Below are 25375 nucleotides of genomic sequence, written 5' to 3'. Positions count from 1 at the left end.
TCTGCTCAACCTTGGCTTGAATATAAGTTTAACCAAACCAGATTCTAGGGCTTGAAATTAAATTCGGACAAAGTTTAAGGCCGTCTTCTCTAGATCGAGGTATGAATTACAAGGCGGGAGGTGAAATTCGGCAATATCAACAGCGATATTTATTAAACAGCAGACATGACAAAATATAACTGATGACTGCCTGCCAAAATAATAGTAACATTTGTATTGAACATCTTCCCTCTCAATGGACCATCTTCTCTCTCTCTCCCTCCCCCCCCCCCCCTCTTCCCTGATTTGATAGCTACAACTACTTACAAAGTCTCATGAGTCATGAATTCATTTCTCCTTGACTTGCATGTATATATCAAAACTTCTAAAATCATCAGTAGTCATCGTGTCATATTACTTCTTTTATAATCATCAGGACTTCAACATTGTTTATGTTAAAGGTTCATGCTGTTCGTGGAAGAAGCAACCTAAGATGAATTCAGTTGCTAATGGTCATTCTTTATCTTATCAATTTGGAACACAAAAAAAAAATGAAAATATAAAGATAAAACTTAATTATTACATTTTCATGAACTTCCATGACATTACTTTAGTGATGTAGGTGCTGGTCTGCTGGCCAAAAGCCATTGCAATGTCTAAATGTTGAACTCTCAAAAACACCTAATAATTTTTTTCCAATGTTCTGGCTTTCCTCTAAAAATTTTCCCTGTTCCACAGAGTGATTTGAGTCTTTTTATCAAAGAAAATTCATGATATGCAACAAAAAGAAATTTCCACCCAGCAACTGCTGGACTCACTTCTTAGAGCCAACACTGCCTTCAAAAGTTGAGACTAATAAACCAAAAGCGAGCAAAAGTCTTGCATTTGTATATACATTCAGCATTCTGAAAATTTATTTACAGCCTTTTGTGAAAACAAAGGTTAAAGACCTAAGCCCCCAACTGATAAAGGTTAAGACATCAGAACTTGGTATGTTGCAAGCAACAAGTAAATGAAACAGGACTGCTTCACCTGGCAGACAAAAAAGGCCAACATATACACAGTAACCTGTAGCAGTTTAACCAGAATATTACTTCAAATATGATGACATGAGAAGCACATGTAGGACACATTGCAACCCTAAAGGGACTCAGCAAACTGAGGGGCATCCAGATCAATTTCTTGTTTCATGACACAGTTCATTAACCAGTCACTGTTGTAAGTACGTACCCCCTTTCTTGCAGCTGCCAGAGCCTCTGCCATGTCTTCCTCACATGCCAAAAAGATTGTCTTTGATGGCTCCTCAATGCTGCCCAGCCTATGAATGACCTGCAAATGCTCACTCAAATGATCAAACATGCTTATTCAAGCCAACTATTAATGATTGTTTGCCACAATACACATTTCCATAAGCATTGACTGTGAATTTAGTTAGATATAAATAACAATATGCAGCAATTTTATAGGGCATTGGCCTTATTCCAAGTTGGTGGAATTACAAATAAATCAATTGTGGCTCAAGCTTGGTCAGATTCAGTCAGATCAGGAAGTAACCAAGAAAATATTAGAGAGATATGCTTCTGATGCAGACCCTTCACATCAAATAGAAGCATTTTGACTTAAAAGTTTCTACAAAGTAGGAACTAGCCACTAAATCCAACATATCAAGGGTCAGCACCAAAAACATATCTCTCTTTACTTTAGTCGTGAATGGATTTATTGCTAATATTTTGGAAGATACAACATGATGCATGTCATTATAGATGATATAGTGCTTCAAACTTGGATTGGGGAAAAAAAGCCTTAGTAGATGACGGCCTACAAAAATAATAGGGAAAGAAAAGAGTAAAGAGTACGCAATTTTCATGGAAATGTAAATGTAAATTACTCATCAAAATTAAAATCCAAGAAATACTATAGGAAGTTATACTTCATTATCTTGAATTTATAGTATAAATATAACGAAGAGATAAGAAAAGGCATATCTGATAGAATTTGATTTGGTTCAACGAAGTGGAGAAATGCTTATGGGGTATTATATGACCTAGGCAGAGGCTATCAACTGCTAGAAGGAAACTTTAGGGTTTTTTGCAGATAGTCCACAAAATCTTCCATATTTGCATATTAATCTCTTTTATATTTATATATAAAAATCCTGTAAAGTTCTCCATTTGCACAAATCAGTCCTTTTACTAAGGTCACCAGGGTTGACCGAACATGACTAAGGTTAACAACAAATTAGGATAGAGACTTGGCCTCTTCTCTCTAACTTTGCCATGTTCTTGCTCAAGCCTTGGTTGCAGGAGACCAACACTGGAGGGGCACTGCTTATGGAGTCAATTAAGTTTGAGGACCAGTGGTAAAAATGTCCAAAAGATATGCAATTAACACTAAGAAAATAAAAGTGGAATATTTTATTCTCATCTTATTAACCCTCCAGTTGTATAAGCAATAACATGAGTAGAACATTCCAGTTAACAAGTAAAACAAGACAACAGAAAATTGATTGAAATGATATTGGAATATTAATGAACCTAGGATGCCCTGAGTGCCAGGGGTCTAAAAAAGGAATTCACAAAAATTACCATAACACTGGAGCTAGACCTTAATTGGAATGATTGCTGAATCAGGATGCACAAAGATAGTCCTGAATGTGGGGAGAAAGCAAGCTAGTTATGGTTTTGAATTTCAAAATTAATTCAAGTTATTAATTAGATTAATGTGTACATAAGTTTATCTCAAGACAAGATCAGCATGGGTGTATCCACTCAGTCTAGTTGTGTCCTCCTCATTTGAGGAAGCATGAAAAAATTGAAATATCTATGCTGGTCAAGACAGACTCAGTATGCAGCAATTTAAAGATGTGGTTCTAGATGTCTTATGCCTCATGTTGTGTAATAATGTATAATTCAACAATTCATTATGCTATTCCCGATATGCTATTAGTTCATTGATATTAGTAATTTATTTGAAAATTATGCAATTATTGGCATTATAGAGACACACAAAGCAAAGATATTTAAAATAAATTCTACTGTTTGAGAAATGTACTCTAAAAGAAAAACCTAGCATCCTCCACAGATTCTTCTAAGTTTTGGAAGACCGACACTATGATGTCACCAAGAGTTAAGTATGCCTTTCCTCATTGGAGAGGTTCTTTTCAGAGGAGAAACTATGCATTTTTTGAAAATGGTCAGAAACAATGCACTAGGTTTCAGTTCGATTTTCGGCTGGCTGGTTTTGATACAAAGAAGACAAAAAGGAATTGGATTTTCAGGAGGAAGGTTAGATAGCTGCTTGTATTTTTGGTTGAAAAGGGATGGTCTTCACACTCCTGAGATGGACTCTAGACTGCAAGCTCTCCCCTTTCTGACTGGACTTTTCTTGGCTACAGTCCAGAAAAAATCCTATTTTCTAAAATTTGTTTCATTAAACGTAACCCATCACCGTTTTTAATGGCTAATATATTTATGTGTCAATAGGTTTTCTTTTTGAAAAAAAATATGATTATTCTTTTTCACATGAACCCATTTGGGTATCTTGACTTGAACCTGAACAAACATGGCAAGACCCTAGAGTAATACACAAACAAAACCAAGCAATTTTTTTCTAATTTAAAGCAATCTAATTGATATCATGTATTTTTTTTCTCTCTGTTATGTCACATATCAATGCATATAAGATTGCAAGAAAATTCCTATACAAAATTGTCAGACATGAATATTTGTTAACTTGAAATAGACATCGCCAGATGTGGTTGTTAATATTTTATGGCACCGAGTTTGCATCATTCTATAAAGTAGCCCAAAGCACTGTTTTTTTCCCTAATAAAGTTGATATGATTGTCAAGAAACCACTGCTCTGATAATCTAATGTCTATTACTGTCAAGATACAATTGTATTTGCAAGGTTGCTGGCCATGGTTGTGTACCGTATATACAGCCATAAATACTTCAATGTAACCAATAAGGCATGCTTCCTTTCAGCTAACATGTAACTATTTTCTTTTAGCAGTAAGATCTTTGTTAATTTTATGAATTACTTCGACATTCATTGACCATAGGTTTGGCTAAAAGGAGGTTATTTCTTCACCATAAAAACATAATAGGGAAAAAATTGCAGCATAACCACGTAATAAATCATTGTAAGCTAATTTATATTGTTAATCTCTAGTTTTTACAGGGCCACTCACCCACATTATACCACAACATATGCATAACCCTATAAAGACATGCAAGACAGGACCAATTGACATTGTTGTATTGTGATCCATAATACTCACATTGCCACCAGCTGACTTGATGACAGTTGATAGGACATCAGAAGAGGGCTGGATATGCTTTGCAAGGCAGACATGATATCCTCTGAGCAATGAATGAGGATTTGCTTTTGCTCTCATAACCACATCCCACAGGTCAGACTTGTATTTCAACAAATATTCTTCATCTTCTAAAATAAATTGGGATTCCCCTACAAGAAAACCAAAAGAAAAGAATTACGTATAACAACCACAATCTGTCTTTCACAATGGGTTCTTAACCCTTCAGTTAGGTGGTGAAGGCATCATTCCTTCATTGAAGAGACTGAATCAAGGACCCTTCCAGTAAATGAATATAGCATATGCACCAACTTCAAGTATTTATATAACTAATGCATTCTGAGACAAGTACTTAAATAACTAATGGACTTTGAGATATAAAGTGCACTAACTCACCTAAGAACCTTCCTTCCCTGAAGCTATCTTTCAACCAATTAGGAGAGACTATCCAAGCTCTGCATGATAAATTATACCAAGACCATTAGTTAGAAAATACAGGAACATGTGAAATTTGTTAGTATCAAACCAGGCATGATAAATCCATGAAGCATTTCCTAGCATATGCTTAGTGGACTAAAACTTTTTACTACCACAAGATGACTATATTCGAATTGCATGTCATTATCCTCCACAGTTCCTCCAATAATTCTTCATCAATTCTCAAGGATGAGTCCCACATAAGATACAAATGTCGAAGAATTTGAGGAAATTTTAGCACATTTCTTATTCTAATTGATGCATGCACTTCCTCTCTAAAGCAAATTAATTTTCTTCTCTCCTATCAAAAAATGGTGGTCCAATAATTACTTATTCATGAAAATATAAAAAAATCCAGAAACCTCCATGAGAAATCACTACTCTTCATCAAAATCTGATGTATAATTTCATTTATAATACAAGTTATAGATCAACACATGCATTGCATTTGTCCAAATCTAGTCAACATAATGTGCTCTCTTCCATCATGCGTTCATCCAAAAATCATCTCAAATCACTTTTGCGCCGCACATGCATATCACTTGCAAATTCTTCATTTTATTGTAGAGGAAGTTATAGACAGTTTGATCCGATCGGAGAGAAGGAAGATTTCCTTCAACCTGCTCAACTCGAATCTCTCAGAAGATAACTAGAAGAAGATAGAGGAATCTCGAAAATAAGGCTTTAAGTTCCCTTTTCTTTCATTAATGATTAAAAAATGAGGTGTATAGCCTCAATTTATAATGTAAGGTCCGCCCTAACATAATTTGGGTTGGATTCCTCTTCCTAAACCTAGTAGGACTCTTTTTTCTAAAATAAACATCTCTAGTAGAAATCTTCTAGAAAAAGCTAAAAATCTTAAGGACATAGATTCCGACTTTTACATCAACTCTATCTTCTATCGCTTCGCCTGATTCTTCTCAAATAGAAAGCTATGCACGGTTAAAGTCTTACCCATTCTTTCGGTTTGACCGGGTTATTTCGGGCCCCAAACGATGGAATTTGTGCTCGATTGTTAGGGAAGTCGCCCCCTAAAGGATGTGGCATCATGTCATAGACCTCAAAAAATAGCCTGATTTAAAAAAAAAAAAAAAAAGATTATCCGAATCGGATGTCGTATGACTAAATTATGGCCTCCAAAAGTTTGGTCTACGACTCAGCTTTCCGATATAGCAAATCTTACTTCTGGACCCTGTTCAACTCTGCTTATAGTGGCCAAAATGGTCCATATCGAGTCAGGTGATCCTTTTGGATCAAGGCTCCTCCTATTTACGGGATTTAGCTCTCGTTAAATCAAAATTGGAGGTACAAAATGTCTACTTCCCTATCTCGCGATAGAACCACCTGGCTTTGCTCAAAAGCTGACCGGTCGACCGATCCAGACTTGATCCTTCCGCGTCTGGTGTCTGTGACCTTCCTTTCGATGATACAATCCTCGTCCAATGGTTTTTCTTGCCCCACTGATAGGTCATCCACAGTTGGCAGCACTAGCTCTTGGACTTGGTCTTCATCGAACAAGGAAGGCTCAAATAACTTCAAGTTATCAGCATTGACCACTGAATACATCTCCATATATGGTGGTAAGTCAAGCTGCAAGGAATTCTCTGCTATCTTCTTCAAAATTTTAAACAAACTATATTGAATTGCTTTTAATTTTCTCCCTTCACCTTTCAACCTATCTTTCTATAGGTGAAGCCAAACTAGCTCCCCCCCTTGAAAATTGCACTTCACACGATGTTTATCATGTTTATCCTTGTAACATTGTTGTGATCTATCCAACTATGCCTCAACCTCCTGATGCACTTTTCTAATCTTCTCAAGAAACCTTTGAGCTCGTGCTTGGTTTTCTTCCTCTTTATTATTCTTTGGTGCAGAACCGACTATGAACTCTAGATCAAAGGGACTCTGCAGTAAATAGACCAAACGACCTCCAATGGCGATTTCTGAGTAGAACCGTGGATAGCTCGATTGTAAGCGAATTGGAGGTATGGTAAGCTATTATCCCACATCTTTGGATGCTTGGAATTATAGCCTCTAAGGAGATGTACCATGGTACGATTCACGACCTTAATTTGTCCATCTGTTTGCGGGTGAGAGGCAATGCTTCTTTTCAGCTTAGTATCCATCATCCCTCATAAAGATCTCCAAAAATCACTCAGAAAATGGCTATCTCGATCTAAAATTATTAAAGGTAATCCAAAATTCTTCCATACCTGTTGAAAGAACCAACGAGCGACTTCTTCTCCAGTAACTGTTTTCTTGCAAGGGATCAGGCATACCATCTTGCTAAATCAATGAACCACAATAAACAAATAATCATGGCCAATCTTTTCCTTGGTAACCCTCCTAGAAAATCCATCGAGATGCTCTCCCAAAGTCTACTAGGTACTGGCAACGGCATATAAAGTCTCAGCTTTCTATTGGAGGGCTTCGATGTGATGCATGGTACACAACCTTGATGAATTGGGCCACATCTTGCTGCATCTTCAGCCAATAGAATATCGTCAAGGTACACAATCACAAAATCATCAAAGAAGGGCCGCAGTACCTCGTTTATCAACTTCATGAAGGTGGCAGGAGCATTGCATAAACTGAATGGCATAACTAGCCACTCGAGCAAACCCTACCTTATCTTGAAGGCCGTCTTCTAGGTGTCTTCCTCGCGAACCCGAACTTAATGGTACCCGGATTTCAAATCTAGCTTGGTGAAGTAATATGCATGCTTGAGTTGGTCTAATAGACCATCAATTTAGGATAAAGGGTACCTATTGTTGATGGTGATATTGTTCGAGGCACGATAATTGATGCACATCCTCCATCCACCATCTTTCTTTGGCCCTAGAACCATAGCAGATCCGCACGATGAACAGCTAGGCTTGATCGCGCCTTGGTCAAGTAGCTCCGTGACCTGCTTCTTGATCTCCTCGTTCTCCATCACTAACTTGCAGTAGATCCCCAAGTTGGGCTAAGGCGCATCACTAATAAACTGAATCTCATGCTCAATTGCTCTTTGGGCGGCAACCCCTTTACATCCTCGAACAAATTTGGAAAACTCTTACATCAGTTGGCTTATCTCAGGTTTTTGACTTGAATTCAGGTCTTCTATCAAAGGGCTCAATCTTTCTTGTGTGGCATTGGCTTCTCGTATTATCAACAACACAAACCTTTTGCAAGCATTAACAAGTCGTTTTACCTAGGCAGCAGTCCCAAAGTCTACGTTTTCTTGTGTTTTGGAGACGTTGATTATAAACTACTTTTCATCCTTTACGAACTGATACTTCTTCAAACGCCGGTAGAAGACTGCATCTCGATCCCAAAGGTATGGGCTCCCAAGGATAACCTGACAAACAACCAAAGGAACTACTTCACAAGTTACCTCGTCAATATACCTTTAAGTTATGGTGAATTTGAAGGTACACTGCTTCATGATTTTCAATTTGACGTCCTTCTAAATCCAACCAAGAGGGTAGGGACGTGGATAAGGCTTGGTCTGCAATCCGAACTTCTGAACCAGATTTTTAGCGATGAGGTTCTTTTAGCTTCCAAGATCTACAATAGCCTCAATGATGTTCTGCTTCAATTGGATCTTCAAGCAGAAGAGTTCCTCTCCCATTTCTAAAACTGCTTTTGTTGTTGTCTTGGGTTTTCTCACCATCAGGCTCAATTTGGAGTTTCTTGCTCAAGCTCAGGAAGCCCAAGAAGCTCCTTAACTTCTACAGTATTGAGAACCGCCTTTTTCTTCTTCTTGGGATCCTCTTCCCGTGTCTTCCTCTTCGGCCGCAGCTCGGGGTGAAGTTTCCAACACTTCTCCTTGGTGTGTCCATGGAGGTTACAATGATCACAATAAGTTTTCTGAGTCGTGTTAGCGTGCTTTTTGCCCTGCTCCCCCTTCTGGCTTGATTTTCTGCTGCCTTTCTTAAACTTATCGCATTTTTTACCTTTTCTAGGCTGATTCTTCTCCTCAATCCAATGACCTTCATGCTGGCTTCGCTGATATCTTCAATTTTGTAGAGTTTCAGCTCCTTTCGAATGTTCTCGTGGAGACCTCTAACGTACTTTATGAAAACTGCATGATCGTCGATGGAGATTCCGAGAGAGGTTACTTAGTTGTGGAAATCGGTGGTATAGTCCTGGATAGACTGATCATACTTCTGTCGTAAGTACTACCACTTGATCCACCGATCCTCCTCGTGGCTGATTGGGTAGAACTGCTTCTTGATTAGACTTTTGAATTTGTTCCATCTCAGATTTGAAACATCATTATTCTACATGTACAAATTCCACCAGGTAAGAGCATAAGTAGAAAGCTTAAGATGGGCAAAAGTTACCTTCTGGATGCTAGAGTATCTATAAATAGTAAAGTATGTTTCTAACTGGTCTAGCTAGTTTTTCTAGCTTTTTTGCAACCCCATCATATACAGAGATTTCGATCCGAGCCTTAACTTTAAATGGTTGAAGAGAGAGATTTTTATACCCGTAGGTCACTCATCTTCATCCTCCTCGCTGGATGGTGGATCTTCATCTCAAGCCATAGGAGAAGAATCGCAACAAGAGTTGCTGGTGCTTGTGCTGAAGGTATCGCCAATCTCAAGACGATCTCGGTGAGTTGAGCAATCTTCTCCTCTAGTTATATGAGACGTCCCTTCGTCTGATCATCGCTCATCAAGGAAAAACTAGCAACCATACCCGCCTTTGTCCTTCAATGTACTTAAAATGCGAATAGCCCTTCCTGATTGCTTGTATTGCTCACATGTCTGGACTATGAACAGGGCTCCCCACAGATATAGAGGACCAGAGCTCTGATACCAACTTGATCCGATCGAAGAGAAGAAAGATTTTCTTCAACCTGCTCAATTCAAATCTCTCGAAAGATAAGTAGAAGAAGATGGAGAAATCTCAAAAGTAGGGCTATAAGTCTTCTTTTCTTTCATTAATGATTAAAAAAATGAGGATATAACCTCTATTTATAATATGACGTCTGCCTTAACACAATTTGGGTCGGATTTTTCTTTCTAAACCTAGTAGGACTCTTTTTTCTAAAATAGGCATCTCTAGTAGAAATCTTGTAGAAAAAACTAAAAATCATGAGATAGATCTCAATTTCTACACCAACTCTACCTTCTGTTGCTACACCTAATTCTTCTCGGATAGAGAGCTACGAACGGTCAAAGTTTTATCCAAAAAAAACTTTTGGTTTGACCAGGCTATTTCGAGCCCCAAACGATGGAATTTGGGCTCGATTGCTAGGGGCGCTGCCTCCTAAAAGGCGTGGCATCACATCGTAGATCTAAAAGAACTGGCTATTTTTTAAAAAAAATCATCTAAATCGGACGTTGTATGACCAAGTTATGGCCTCCAGAAGTTTGGCTAGCGACTCGGCTTTCTTATATAGCGGATCTTTCTCCTAGACCCTACCCAGTCCTGCTCATAATGGTCAAAGTTGTCCACACAGAGTCTGGTGATCCTCCTGAATCATAGTTCAAGCTTGGCATGATGAGCAACAGTTAAGTCACATTAAAACCAAGCTTGAAACACTAATTCCATGAGAAAAATCCTTAGACATGTTAAGCTTTGCATGGTGGAGAAAAATACAAAGACAGGACTCCACAGAGGCCCTGAAGATACATGCCTCTCTAACTATGGTATATAACAAGTAAATACATTACACATATGGTCTAGGCTTTATCTATGAAGTTAAGATACAATTTGAGTCAAACTAAAAGCCATTTTCTATGCAACTTCATCAATTTCCAAATGTAGCAGTTATGTGCATCATCAGTTGTCACTCCAACAACAATTAGTGGCTTGTAAAATATTAGAAGTCTGAGTTGACTAGATCTAGGATCAATGGCTAGTAAAAGAGTTAGAAATCCAAGATACTTGATACTGCATACAAACAATCTATACTTGGATCATAAGTTGGGGGATTGTAAATAGTTAACATAAAACTAACATGAGGCAATGATGCAGTAAATAATTAATTTTCACTATTACTTTAAACCTGTTATTAAGGCTACAAATGGGTCGGGTTGACTCGTGACCCGACCCACTTAGATCCGACCCGACCCATTTTGGAGGACCCATGGGGCTGAGTCGGGTCCTAAAATAGGACCCATTCCATTTTTCAGGTCGGGTACGGGTTTACTGAATTTAGACCTGACCCATTTGAAATTTGGATAATTTTAAGTTTTCAATCCTACGGCCCGAGCCGACCCAAATTTGTAAAATTATTTGGGCCTACGGGCTGCAGCCCGCACGGGTGCAAACACAAGTTTTGAAGCCATGGATGGGTAAATCTGAACCGGACCCGAACCGAACTCGAATTTTTTGGGTTGCATCCAGGTTATACATGGACCCGACCCAACCTGACCCAATCCTCTATCGAGTCGGGTCTGGGTCTAAAATTAGGACCCGAACAAGAAACCGGATTGGGTCGGGCTCACTCATGACCCGACCTGACCCATTTGTACCCCTACCTATTATAAAAGACTAAAAGTTATATTACAAGTAGACACAAGAATTCATGATCTTATTAACTATATAATGTAATATACAGGTTTAGAATTCAACCTGCTCAAATTCATGGCAGTTTATAGACACGGGCTTGACCATTGATGCTGATATGTTATAAGTTTTAACCAGTGAACTACTCTATGGACTAAGATATGGAAGTAACAAGTATGTTGGTAAAGCTTGACAAACAAAGCAATAGCAAATACTTGTGCTTTGTTCAATCTAAAAAGCATTGCTTTTCTATCTAGACATCACTATGATTATCAAGGTTAATGAGCACGCATGTGACCACATGTTCCTAGAAAGTGATATTGCTATAAAATGGTAGCAGATTCATGGGTTTAGGATTTTGGGGTTGTCCTAATTTCTTTCATTATCCTAAAGGGATCCTGTTGGCAAGGTAAGGGCCAATTAGACTTTACAAAGGGGAATAAGGTTGGCTGCTTGTTCAGTATTGCGCAATGATTTAGACAAGGAAATTGAAAGAAGCTTTCTCTGGCCTTTAAAAAAAAGGCCAAAGAAATCATAATGTGGGTATGGATAGGTTGGGTTATAACAAAATCTTGTCAAAACAAAAATACCAGGAATATAAGGCAAATATATTACAATGAATGCATACAGCAGACGGTCGCATGCTAAGTAAAGGTTAATGGTTTAAAGGGTTAAGCAGATTAAATGGTTGCTTAAGCACATAGTAATATAAATTCTAACTAGGTAAGTCATTGCTATTAATAACTTAAGTTTTACAAATTGCAAAGTGACTTTTAGTGTTTTGTATGGCTCATTCAATTGCTTAAACATTTAATATTCCATTGAAATGCATAAAAGCATCAAAATATTTAAGGATTGGAGAACGTTTAAAAACCCACATAAGCAATTTGATAGCTTCAGTCCAAGACATGCTTCTTAAGTTTCATCTTGGGGGCAGAATTTTGGGACTATACTTTACATGATAATCTGGAGAATACATAACAGAAAGAGGGATACCCTCATGTTTCATTTTGTGAAATAATTGGATAAAAATCCCTCAGGAAAACAAAATTAGGTAAAATACTTCAAATAAAAATCTAAAATAATGGAGGAAAACTGACCCAGAGCATAGAGCTGTGCAGAAATTTAATGTCCTTCTCGCTTTTCCTGTTATAACATGTGTACAGGAACTTCCTTCGCAGGTTACAGCGCCTCCAAGTTCTATAACTATCTGGCATGGCCAACAAGCATTCTGTATCATTAATAGACAAATGATGTGCAGCTATTTTAAAAGAAAATACAAGACTTTTTAAAGTTTATCCATGTCATTAATGCTTCTAGGCATTGAAGATGCTTAATGAAATAAATATAATCAAACAGGGAATAGGTGCGATCATTATACCCCATTTTTCGCTAGTTTCCTGACCTTGTTTCCTTAAGTGTGATGACATTCTAATGTTCTCAAGTTCCTCAGGCACAAGAGAGACAGAAAAACATAATTTTTTGACTATTGCATTTTCTTAGGATTACCACTTCTGTACTAGGATTACCTCTTCTGTTTATTAACCACTGTAAAATCAAGTTATTGAATAACGTTACCACTGATTGGTAGTCAAGTGTTCCATAACTTTCCCAAACAGCTGTTTTGATTTATTTTGTTGTGTCTACTGTGGAAAATAGCCCCATCTCCATTTGTTTAGAACATAACAAATGAATGACACAAAAAGAATGGAGAACTAAGACCAACATGCATTGAAGTTATCTTAGGTTCCTTACAAAGACAACTAGAATGAAAGCTTGGAGCCACGTAAAGATCAAATAACAGTTGAGCACTAACTGTAAGGAGTTTTTCAGAAAATCTAGTGCCTGAAAGGGTGCAAGAAGATGACATGACTGTTATTTACTCACGAATTTCCTCAGAAATCTTCTATCCAGCTTTCTTAGTAAATGAGAAGTTAACTATTTCAGTTCAAATACCACAAGAGAAATTCTCCTCAACTATGTTCCTGAGTTCAGTTAACACATTCTTGTTTTTTCATATCTCTTCAGAAGAAGGGAGAGAGAGGCACAAGCTTGTACACAAACTAGTGCTTCAGTATAACAATGAAGAACCCTTGGCATTTTGATTCATTCCATGGATTTCAGTGGTAATATCTAACACAGTTTCTTCTTTGCAAACTTTTGAGGGCTAGGAGGATAGGTGGTCATGAGATTGCCACAGAGTCAAATGGCAAGAGATGGTAGTGATAACCACTAGTAACATGTTAAAGTTTTCACACTAAAGTCCCTTGAATTTTATATTTCTTTCCTTTATTTCAAAATTGGTATTGTAAAATAACTCTCCAATTGCATGTAGTCAACCAATAATACATACCTCAGCAGTTATGGCATAAAATAATCAATAAAGTAAGGGATCCTTTGATAACAGATAATTTAACAACTTTCATGTAGCAACTAGCAAGCCTGAAGATAGGATGACCCAACAGGAAAAGATCTCACATATCCATTTCATATTTTAAATCCGAACTATATCTGCACCAAAATATAATGGAGCAGGCACAAAAAGGTGGCCTAACATTATTACAACTCTTTCCACATTCTTTTTCTGAATTGCTAATATGACACTAAATGTACAGTAAAAATAGTAACCAATAATTATATGATCGCCTCCAATTTAATAACACAACTTATACGAATTGCAACCGGTTGTAATAAATGTGAAGCAAGACACTTCTTAGATGTCCTAGTCTCCAGCAAATTTCTAGAAAGGACATTACCCAACTCTTGATGCTCCTCAAGTTTTTTTTGATCAATAACAGATGACCCTCTGTCCAAGTAATAAATTTAGCAGTGGACATAAAGTTCTCTATAAGATGCTGTGGAGTTAGTTTTCATATTCAAAATGAATCCCTCTTTATTTAAAATATTTCATTATTTTAGCATTCTGATTCATTTATGAATATCTTGAACAACTTAGGTGGATAATATTGTCACTCGCATTAAAAATTATCATATAACCTGTTTATCATATTGATAACCCCTCCTCTTCACATATTGATTTTATTTTTAAACTTAAAATATGTTTCCACTGCTCATAGAGTAACAGGAACACATATAGATGTAAACCAAAAAATTATCAAGATGACTTAAGACAACCACATAATAAGCAAGATTGTATGGCTGTCAACCTGATGCCAACCTCCAAGTTAGATTGCACATATAAGCGAAAATTCCATAGCCATGAAATTTTACAGAAATGTACATATAAAATGCAATAAAAAGTATTACCTTTGTAAGGCATGCTTTTTTAGCATCATCAGCAATATTCATTAGCATGATTATCGGACAATTTCCTTGTAAAACGAGATCATTGTTGGCATCACCAAATCTGTTTCCTTCAGCATGACATATAGAATCTTTTGGAAATGCCCTGACTGACTGCTCACATCCAGAGGTTTCTAAGGAGCAACTCTCACAAGCAATATCTTGATTTGACTCCTGGCAACAGCCAATAAGATGACCACCTCTAATTCTCTTGGACTTTAATGAAGACAATGTAGCTTCCCAGATCTGCCTCTTCACTCTTTGTCCAAGAGAACACCTACCATCAGTATCAAACTCATTTTCTGCCACCCCTAAATCAACTTCATTGCCATTGCAACCCACATTATTCAAAGGAACCAAGTTTGTACAGTCCAGCACCATAACAGCATCAGGAGGAAAACCTGAAAATACAGACATGTCCACAATGAACTAGTGGTAATAGTAAAAGACATGCACATACTGAACAAGTATTACCTTTGTAAGACATGTACATACATGACTATATATGCTTGTTTATTATGTTTCATTATAATAGTAAAAACATGCTAATGTAGCATTCAAAAGAAAAAAAAAATATTGCTTCGTAATTCTGCAAGTCATTATCAAGTTATCTGATTAAAACTAATTTTTTGCTTTGTTTCCTTATTCTCCTCCTTAGTAAAAGATACACTCTGTAAATATTCGAAGTCAAAACTAGAAATATTTTGGTTTTCAGATAGATATGTTTCGTTTTTTATTTATTGAAATTCATAATAAAAAGTTTTCCCCCTAAATTAGCATCTTGTACACCCTCATAATTAATACAAGCATCATGCAAACCTCATGCATCTTCACATCCATGAAATTAGTACACAAAGAGAAAATTAACTAAAGGCATATATGTTAGCTTGCATTGTAGCAAGATGAGGAAACTAAATGCAATTGATCATCTTTTTTATTGAGAAGAGGAGGGGGGCAAAGATTCCTCACTAAATGCAACTGATCGTCGTTCATCATCCAAGCCTTTTGATATCAGATATAGGGTTAGCTATTGGGATAACTCTAAGTTCAGATGGCTTCCTGTAAGGATTGACTAGTTGAACAAGTTTTGTAACTGGTTGTTAGCTTGGAATCAAGCCTCTAAAATTGGTGTTATATTACTAGCCAGGAATTTATGCAAGAGTGGGGCCTGCTAGTATGACCTATATGGCCAGTTGGCTGGGAGGGAGATCTACCTAATTGATTGCAGCTCAAGCTTACTCGACCGAGCAACAACCTTTAAAATTCCTCTATACTAGCAACAAGTCTAAATGAATGGCTTCCTGTAAGGATTGACTAGTTGAACAAGTTTTGTAACTGGTTGGTAGCTTGGAATCAAGCCTCTAAAATTGGTGTTATATTACTAGCCAGGAGAAATTTATGCAAGAGTGGGGCCTGCTAGTATGACCTATATGGCCAGTTGGCTGGCAGGGAGATCTACCTAATTGATTGCATCTCAAGCTTACCCAACCGAGCAAACAACCTTTAAAATTCCTCTATACTAGCAACAAGTCTAAGTGAATGGCCAAGATTACAACTTTTGAAATGGAATGTTGTTTTTCTGAGGAATAGTCCCAAATTAGATAAGTTAGCAACTCTACTTGGCCTTATATACTAATAGGCCCAGCCATCTACTAGCTTAAACTTTTGGGTTGGACTTTAACATGCTATTGGAGCCTGTTATCCTTCTTGCCTACCAATGCCTCCATGCTCCCACTTGCTAATCATGTCTTGCCCCTCTTCAGGTTCCACTCTAGGGCTCTGCATGTGAGAGGGGGTGTTCAGGACTAGTCCCACATCAGACAGGTTAGGAATTCTAGTCAGTTTTATATACTCATGAAACCATCTATCTACTAGCTTAAGTTTTTGGGTTGCACTTTAATTTTCATCTCAATGACACAAATTAGCCAAAGAGATCAACAAAACACAATCCTACAAGGGAATTAATTCTAACTAGAATAGGCATCCCATATATGTCACTAAAGAAAAATGATTTAAGACATTATGCTGTATGTCTAGCATGGTGCACCTGAAACAAACTTTCAATATATGCTTTCCTTTGTTGATGTTCACATACTAGGATGCAAAGGCCCAGTTTGGATGCTGATCATCCTAACCACATAGTATCTCCTCCACACATAAGCACTGAGAAAGCTTGAAGGTTAAGAAGAAGCGAAAGGAAAGAGGAGAAGCTGCAGTTTAATCAATCGCTATTTTTTAAACACTGGACCCCATCTATAAAGGTGATTTTTAGTGTCCCAAAAATCTCCTTCTTCGTCATGCCACTTCTTCATTCCATCAAGCCAATATGGAGGATATTACATATATCTGGATGTCCAAATAGGAAAAATGACAATAATGGCTAGAAACCACACCTTATGTAGGGAGATCATTGCATACCTTCAGCTTTCTGTCTATCTGTTGAACAACCATGGCTCATCAACTTTTGTAACTTAGAATTTTTCATTTGGTGGCTGTCTGGAATGATATTAAGGTTGCTTGGACATTCATACTTTGAAGTATCCCTGGTCATAATTTCTGTGAGTCCAGGAGTTTCAGAAGGAGCATTACTTGGTGACTTGGCATGTGACTTTGACAAGGAGCACAGGTTAACATGTTTTGAAGAGTTGACAAAATTCATAAGATCCTTTTTAATTTGAGAAACCATAAGTGTGGAACCGCCAGGATAACATAACACCCTCCTAATATCAGCTTTAATGGGTAGCCTTCGAGTTTTACCTCTGCTGTTCACCTCTCCTACTGAAATGAAGCCCTGCAATGCATCCATCAACTATAAAATTGAAACATCATGAAGCACCGTGATTTTATGAAGTGGCTAAAATGTTTGGCATTTCAAAGGATAAGAACACTTCTTGAGTAAAGGAAAATATATGCAGAGAACAAGAGAGAGATGGAGAATTGCAACTCTGAAGCAGAAATATAAGTATTCTCGTTCATTAGTTTATTAGTTCAATATGTCACATAAACTGACCTAGGTTACTTTTAGTTGCCTCTTGCAGTTTAATCCAGAATGTTACAAGAGAAGCTATGAAACTAATGTGTCTTGGCACTTGAGTTTAAAATCTTATGTAAATCAAAAAGAGAATTAAAGAGCAGAAATTAAGATCCATAAAATACATTTAAGTCTGAAGTATCCAAAAAAATAGATAAACTAAATCAAACAGCCTTTGGCCTGCTTTATGACATTTTCCTTCTGATTTTTGTTTTGGCAAATATTTGGTTTAACAAAAGAATAAATTCTTTCTGTTTCATGAGAGTATATTATATCTCTTGTGAAGTATTTTGTGTATGTTTATGTTGACCCAGGGTTGCATGGTGAAGCCCTGGAGTAAAATTCCAAAACTGATCATTTGACTAATTAAGTATGATGTACAAATGCGTGAACGCATGAATGAACATGTTATGTATAACTAGTTCCCCCACAAAAAACAACCACATATTCTATGGTCCATGTAATTACCTGTTTGAGCCAAAATCCTTCAGATACCTCATCTGCCCAGCAAAGTAATGTTGAAATCCCCACACTCTGAAGCCTCTTATTCAATTCCTTGTACAAGAGCTGACCAATACCCTGGAAAAAATAATGTTACATTATATGGACTAGTGGCTTATTGGACAATGTTAATTAAGCAGATAAGATCTCTAAAATGCAAATAGAGGCACTTCTAAAAAGAAAGCTTATGTAACTTTACCCACCACAAAGGTTATAGATCAGGAAGGCAGTATTATTTGAGTATCTAAATGAGCAAATGTAAGGACAATGAGATGATCAACAAAATTGTTATTATTTACTCAGTGAATAATGAATTATATGACAGGAACAGCATTAGTTGAATTCAAGGTGTGAAGTAACCACAATGATTACACTGAAGGAACAAACATATCCAATTTGCAGAAAACATACATACATATTTATAATGTAAAAGAAAAGAGAAAAACATGTGGAGCATCCCTTATCATTATATGTTAGATTCTTTTGTAAATAATCTGCAAAATAAGTACTTTATAGGGAGATGTCCCCAAATTTCAGTTTTTGCTCAACTTACATCTCAGAAATGGACATTATTTCCATGATAACTTGGATGTACAAATCCCATCATCAGAAAACTGACAAATGTTCCATATTTTTTTACATAAGCATGCCATATATTATGCTTTAGTGAATGTAAATTACTGTCTTACTTTCTTACTTGGTAAAACTATCAGTTCAATGGTCCAGCCATAGCAAATTTGATATATTTGTGTCCTCATCAGGTGATTAGTTATCAGATATGGAACCTGTAGAGAAATTCCTACTTAAATGCCAAGATCTGCCACCCTCTTTCTTCCAAAGCAGATAAACTCATCATCCCATATTCTGTTGCTTTTCTCCCGATTATAACTAAGGCATTAAATACATGTGTGTGGTCTGACAGTGGCTGGCATGGGCAAAATATAGCATACTTGAAGCTTATTAACTATGCAGAAGCAGAAATACTTGTGCTTTAGGAGATTATAATGTTTAGTGGTGATATCTGATGAATATGTCAGAAACTCGTATCTGCATAATTATGGAATCACTTATTTTGATGTATGTTCCTGGGCAACTTTCATATTAAAGGTAAATTGTTATCAAAATATAATATCTATATCCATATGCCAATGTACAGACATTTAATGGTTTATCTTGAATTTGGGAATTTACCATCAGTAGAACCTCTCTCTGAGTAGCAGATATGACCCAGCTCTTTGCATTTTGCAGTTTGCATAGACACAATACATAGAAAGTTATGCCTATAGGCTGCTTTAAATATGATGCCTTTAAACATTGGAACGTGTTCCAGTAACAAAACCTTCAATAACCGAATGAACTTAAAACCTCATCCATTAAGTGGCCATGTCAGTTTCTTGAACTTATTTTTCAGAAGATCACAAGTACTACATTGCTAAATTAGACAAACAAATCACATGAAGCTATCAGCATAAAGCAGAAACTGTGGTCCATACCTTCTTTTGGTTGTTTGAACTGACAGCAGCAAGAGGTATTTCAGCATATTGTGTGTCAGTAGGAATTATTTGGTATGATATTGCAGCTATCACCTATATCATAAAAAGAAGATGAATACACAGATTAAAATGTTAAAATTCTAAAAACAACTTTAAGAATTTTGTGAAAATTGATAATGAAAAGGCTGTTGCTGCAGTTTTCTGTCAGATTTTCTTATGTATTTATAGAAATATTTCTTCTTAGTTTCTACTATAGTCCATAGTACTTGGTTAATGTGCATCACCTGAAAGTGGAACCTGATCAAAGATTATTTTGAATTTCAGATTTAAGATAATGCTATTCATATTAGCTTGACATGCAAACAGTGTTCTGAGAGCTACTTCCACCAAATTATTGTTTCCCCAGTATGGTTCCTTTTATGAGGCATTCACCATCCATAGGAGCCAGAAGCATTAATCCAAATAGGGACAAATCTAACATCCATAATAGTTCTCTGAATTATAAGAATAGTCCACCAGGTCTCTCATATGGAACCAAGAGTAGAATAATTCCAAGTCACATTGCAAAGATTAGGATCATAAGAACCAGCTCTCCCATATGAAAGCAATAGGATAAAAATTCAAAGTCATATGGCAAAGATTTGGAAAAAGGGTTCTATAGTAGTCCCACCCACATAAAATTGTGCAAAAAGACAAGCAAATAAATAGAGTTGGTTTGAGGAGTCTAAATCATGGGCACTGTGAACCCATCAGCACCAATACCATAAACCCAATCATACCAAATAATTCCTACTCTAAACAACAAATAAGAGGAAAAAAAACTGGGCATCCCAATGAATTACTGAATCACCAGGCCGTATGATATCCATTCCCCGACAGTCATCGGATCCAGGATCGAAATTCAAACTTTTATCTCAACCCTCTTCTACCACATCCTTTGCACCACTATTGTCTTCTAATGCAAGTGTTTTCTTGCCAGAAACTGCAAATTACTAGAGAAGCCAAGTTCTAGTCATGTTATCTATGCAACCACCCACCTTCATCATGTATTTAGAACTAACTTCATAATTTGCTATACAATATCACTTTGAACCTTCAACGTTCCAAGAGAAACTGCATTAGAATGCATAACCTTTGGCAGGAAATATGAGAAGCATCACCATTCAGGTTTATCTTCTTCTCTAAGCGACCAAGTAGAAGGAAAATAGAACCTAAAAGCCTCAAGGTTAACAACTTGAACAGAAAAAAATCTAGCAAAAGATCAAATAAATGTAGAAATATCTACCATTATCCATATCAACTCTCACAAGTTTACTTAGGACCAAGGTACGTCGTCTCGATACCGGACCCCATACTAGTGCCACCTTATCACTATGTTAGTATAGTATGGGTTTGGTTCAACATAGCAAGTATGGTATGGTATGCCCTGTACCACCTGGTTCGGTACCGTATAGCATACCATGCTTAGGACAATGTTCATAGCAAATCTCATAGCTACTTCAAGTGTGATGTGAAGTTAAGGGAAATACTAGTAGCATGTTTGTCCTAGACTTACAAAAGAAGAGCATGTTGTTCACCAAATGAACATGGAAACTTGTAAAAAATTACAGGATATGTTCGTCAAGGCTTCTACACTTCAAAGAAAGTTCTATATTTATCATCAGTTAAGTAAAAAGAAGAGTAGGTGCAAGAGTTAATCCATGATCTTCACCTTCCATCAAAATTTGTTCGAGTTTGCATGCAACTAAGGATCACAATCAATTCTAAGTTAGAAACTTCTTACTTAATTTTGCAAATTACTTAATAGGAAAATCAAATATTTGCTTGTCAAAGTCTTCACCCATGAATCTACTAGCGCTTGCAAAGCTTGGCATGGTCCAGTTGGTCAAAGTACCTGCTAACTATACCCTATGTTGTATGACCATGTCCTGCAATCTTGTTGCTTCCTCGATAAAATTCAAGATAAAATGGTAATCAGTTTCTGAAAACCTTCCACAACAATTTTGTTTGACTAGCATGCCAAGTGGTATTATTATGGCAGCAAGTTGCCCAGGTCAACCAAAATGTTACCCAAGATTGGCCCAATTTAGACCAAGATGAGACCCAAACCTAGCCCCACACCAAGGGTAGACAGTATTCAACTAGTTCAAATAATTAGTTAAGCTACTGATTCAGTCCCTTAAAACAACTCAATCTGCCCAAACTCCGGATTGTTCGAGTGTGTGTTTGTATTGGTTAGATGTAGACCTCAATTCCAGATCCAATATCGATATGGTCTACTACGTACTAAAAAGGTCCTACCTTATCATTCAAACCACAAACCTTGAAACTCAATAGAATTTTGGGAATTAACAACATTCCAAAGTAAACTGCTTCTTTAGGTGGAAGAACACTTGTGGGATAATAACCACAAGTTGACGATGAATTTCAAACATTCTTAACCCTTTAGATTGTGTAAATTTTCCACCACAGAAATCGAATCTTCTGCCATGACAATGTAGGAAGGTTTGAACAGAGTTGATCTTATATTCGTGTAGAGAAATAGTCCTTAGTTTTACCTAAAATAGTAGCTGGTAATCCAAATCTAAATCATTTGTGATATCAACAGACAATATAGGAAGGTTTGAAAAGAGTGGATCTTATATTCATGTAGAGAAATAGTCCTTAGTTTTACCGAAACTGGTAGCTGGTATTCCAAATCTAAATCATTTGTGATATTAACAGACTTTGCAACCCTTCCAGTTTAGTTACTTGATTTTTCTAAAGTTACAAAATAGAACATGCACAACAGCTACCTACAAATGGACTCATATACAGCAGCTAAAGTCCAAGACCAAACCAGCCAAACTAATGTGGATAGAGCTTACCTTTCCAAGGCATTTGACAGAATCTGATTTCAAAATCAATGTCCTATATTTTCTGCAGAAAAGAGAAACAGAAATATATGAATGTTAGAAAAGAGTTAGAAATATATGATTAGAATGGCAAGTATCAAAAAACCATCACTGTTCATAGGTATGCTATGAAGAGCCGACAACAATAGATCCAGGTGAGTCACGAACTGGTGTTTATATTAATACATATCGACAACAATACATATTTCCTTACCCATTGGATACACATCTTTCAAGAAATTGAGATTTCTTTCCAGTATTTGCAGCATAATTCATTGACGGAAGTTCTTTGATGTAAAGCTTCAGTACTTCCTAGAAACCCAAAACAATAACAAAAGAAAAAGATGTAATCAAACTTAGAAGACAGGGTGATAAACAAATATCCTGCATACAGACAAATCAATTGCTGTAACATATCAATCTAATAAAAGAAAGGTTCCACAATAATTAAAGCAAATGTATATACCAATAAGAACCAATTTCAAGAAGTAGACTCAGTTTTCTGCAATTGTCAAGACAAGATTTCTTAAAGATTGTTTGTTAATTTAGAATATCAGTTGCAAGTAATGGGAACAAGAATGTCTTTGAACCAACAAAACGCTAGGAAAAGGTTCCATAATCACATTCTCATAGAAGATTTTTTGCTGAGATAACAAAAATAAAAAATTGAAGGAATTTTTACACGGAATCTGTCCAATCAATGTCCATTGATTGGTCCCAAACACTATCATAGTACACTTTTAAACTTAACATCTTTTTGTTGATCACATGAACAATTTTGTTAATAATTATATGATGCTTTACCAGCCTCCCTTACAGCATGTTCTTGTCAATCTGCAAGTGCGTGTGCTGAACATAAACAGCTAGGAAATAACCAGATATTCCAGCTGCCTGAATTTTATCAGTTTCAAAATAGTATCTCCTATAACTTTGCATGCCCCGCTCCTCAACATGCTAAGAGCAAAAATTTTAGGTACAAAAGAAATTACCTGCAGCAGGGATTTGCCTCGGCTATCCACATCTTTGGGATTCAGGAGCAAGAAAGAATGACCCTCCAAAGGGAAACATTCCCCACCTTCAATCAACAAAAAATAAATTCATCAAAAAAAAAGTTCCTTCAAAAAAAATCAAGGGAAAAATTGTATAAATATGTTCCAAAAACAGATGTAGGGGTTAAAAATGGGTTGATATGTTTGCAACCAAAAAATCATTAAATCATCACACCAGCGTTCATTTGGCTAAATCTTTATATCTCACTTCTATACAGGGAAAAAAAAGATTTTGACAAGAAAAGATAGACAGAGGCCAATACCACTATCATCAGATTTCCATGGCGTATATCTCCTTGTATCATCCACTACACAAACCAATAACCACTCAAAAAAATAATAATAATAAATATTTTTTTATAGGGATTGAAGGATTGAGAAAGGTAAGTGGGGATTTGCCTGAAATTTTGATTTTTGCATCATTAGACACGGAAATTAGAAGATTTTTCTTGCTCGATTCACAGACGATCCCCTTTCCTTCGATCTGGACCTCGCAATTTCCTGCAAAGCAGTGCAATCGAGGTTTTAATCAGACAAAAAGGTGGCGTTATTGGCAGCGATTAGGATTCTGTGGCAATAATTTTATTCATCGCTTATGGGTTTTTTAGGGTTTAGGGATTACCAATCGAAATCGGGGAAGGGGAAGAGCGCTTGGTTCCCGCCATTGGCATCGTCGCAGCGAAGAGTTCGAGCTTCGAAATGAGAATTTGAGGAGGCGGTGGGAGTATTTCACAGAGCGGGAAGAAGCGCGTCGGATCCTATCCAACCTCGCGTGGAGGAAATTTCTTACAGTTGGCTACGTGGCAAATAGTTGAAAGGTGAGGAGTCAACCACATGCCGAGCACTCTTTTTTTTTAAAAAAAAAAAGGCGAAAAAAGAAATTTGACATATAGGTCCTTCTTTCTTGGTCCAATCTCAACATAGTCCTCTTGTTGTGAAAAATAAGGCAAAATAGTTCCTATTGTCCAATTAATAATTAATTTTGTTAATTGTTATATTTAAACAGTATCTGCAACCTTACTCTATTCTGGAGGGTAGAGATGTAAATTATTAGAGGAGTTTGTATTTTTATAATAAAAAAACAATCTTATAAACTGTGGTCCTAATTGTATCTTTATGAAAAAAGAGAACCATTATGGAATTGGTTTGAAGGAAGGGGATTAATCCATCAAAATTCCAAAAATAGAAAACCACAGACTTTGGACATAGAATGCCGTAAATGAAACTATTTCATCAAACCAAATTAGATAATATCAATATGTTAGCCCCTCGTTACCATAATACCTATATAATTTAAGAAAATAATAGTTTACCATCTAACCTTATCTCAGCTGATTTGAATCACTCTACTTAGAAAGATGCCAAAGACTCGAACTCTAGTAGCATTCCAACCTTAATTTTTGAAAAACAAAAATCTTTAAATGCGTAGATGGGACAAAAATAAAGTTAATGCATCATTATGCATTTGGGTTCCAAAGAATTGATTACCTAGGCATTGATCCTCTACATGAAATGACGTATAATTAGGATGGTGAATCATGTTGATTAGATTCCTGTCTACTTGCATACACTCTGCCCTATTAGTGTGGTTTTAGTTCTTGAGAAAGTCGGGAGCTTTATGTTGCAAATTTGTATCAACCTCATTTGCTTTTATGGTTCATGGTGCATATCCTTTATCACTTAATGCGTAACTATCTATATGACTAGTTCTGAGGTTTTTTTAATAAGAGGATTAGTATGTGATCACTTTTTTAACATGTATTTGCTTAAATTGTTTCCTTTTTTTATTGAGAAAGATGGAGGGAAGACCCACCTGGATTATTGAG

The 25375-nt window shown here is 36.5% G+C and overlaps 1 protein-coding gene across 3 annotated transcripts; it reads right to left on the bottom strand.

Annotated features, from left to right (window-relative positions):
• Window positions 1-832: 832 nt before the first annotated feature.
• Window positions 833-24331, bottom strand: LOC103695462 (N-acetyltransferase). 3 transcript variants are annotated; one of them, XM_039116952.3, is made up of 14 exons: window positions 24172-24330; window positions 23949-24050; window positions 23813-23857; window positions 23490-23575; window positions 22715-22812; window positions 22474-22525; window positions 19607-19699; window positions 18081-18191; window positions 17000-17372; window positions 14546-14982; window positions 12379-12488; window positions 4694-4752; window positions 4262-4449; window positions 833-1308 (listed from the first exon to the last, which is right to left on the bottom strand). In XM_039116952.3, the coding sequence occupies exons 1-14, from the start codon at window positions 24218-24220 to the stop codon at window positions 1120-1122; spliced, it is 1992 nt and encodes a 663-aa protein (XP_038972880.3). In that variant the 5' UTR covers window positions 24221-24330; the 3' UTR covers window positions 833-1119. The 3 variants fall into 3 exon arrangements, 1 of the variants encoding a protein (XP_038972880.3); XR_015967986.2 differs by lacking the exon at window positions 833-1308 and adding an exon at window positions 9249-9620 and having other exon boundaries at window positions 4391-4449; window positions 24172-24331; XR_015967987.2 differs by lacking the exons at window positions 833-1308; window positions 4262-4449; window positions 4694-4752 and adding exons at window positions 4759-9039; window positions 9249-9620 and having other exon boundaries at window positions 24172-24331.
• Between the last annotated feature and the right edge of the window lie 1044 nt (window positions 24332-25375).

This window comes from Phoenix dactylifera, chromosome 8 (assembly GCF_051530095.1).
Source record: "Phoenix dactylifera cultivar Ajwa chromosome 8, Ajwa_hap1_PhDact_Kaust_v1.1, whole genome shotgun sequence".
Taxonomy (NCBI): domain Eukaryota; kingdom Viridiplantae; phylum Streptophyta; class Magnoliopsida; order Arecales; family Arecaceae; genus Phoenix; species Phoenix dactylifera.
This window is presented reverse-complemented; position numbering and strand designations above follow the sequence as displayed.

Excerpts from the sequence above, each read along its gene's own strand:
- LOC103695462 (XM_039116952.3), bottom strand. The coding sequence starts at position 24,220 with ATGCCAATGGCGGGAACCAAGCGCTCTTCCCCTTCCCCGATTTCGATT. Across the intron at positions 22,813-23,489 it reads GAGGCAAATCCCTGCTGCAG|GAAGTACTGAAGCTTTACAT; the intron begins GTAATTTCTTTT and ends TTGGGTTTCTAG. Across the intron at positions 4,753-12,378 it reads TGCACAGCTCTATGCTCTGG|AGCTTGGATAGTCTCTCCTA; the intron begins GTCAGTTTTCCT and ends TTTATCATGCAG.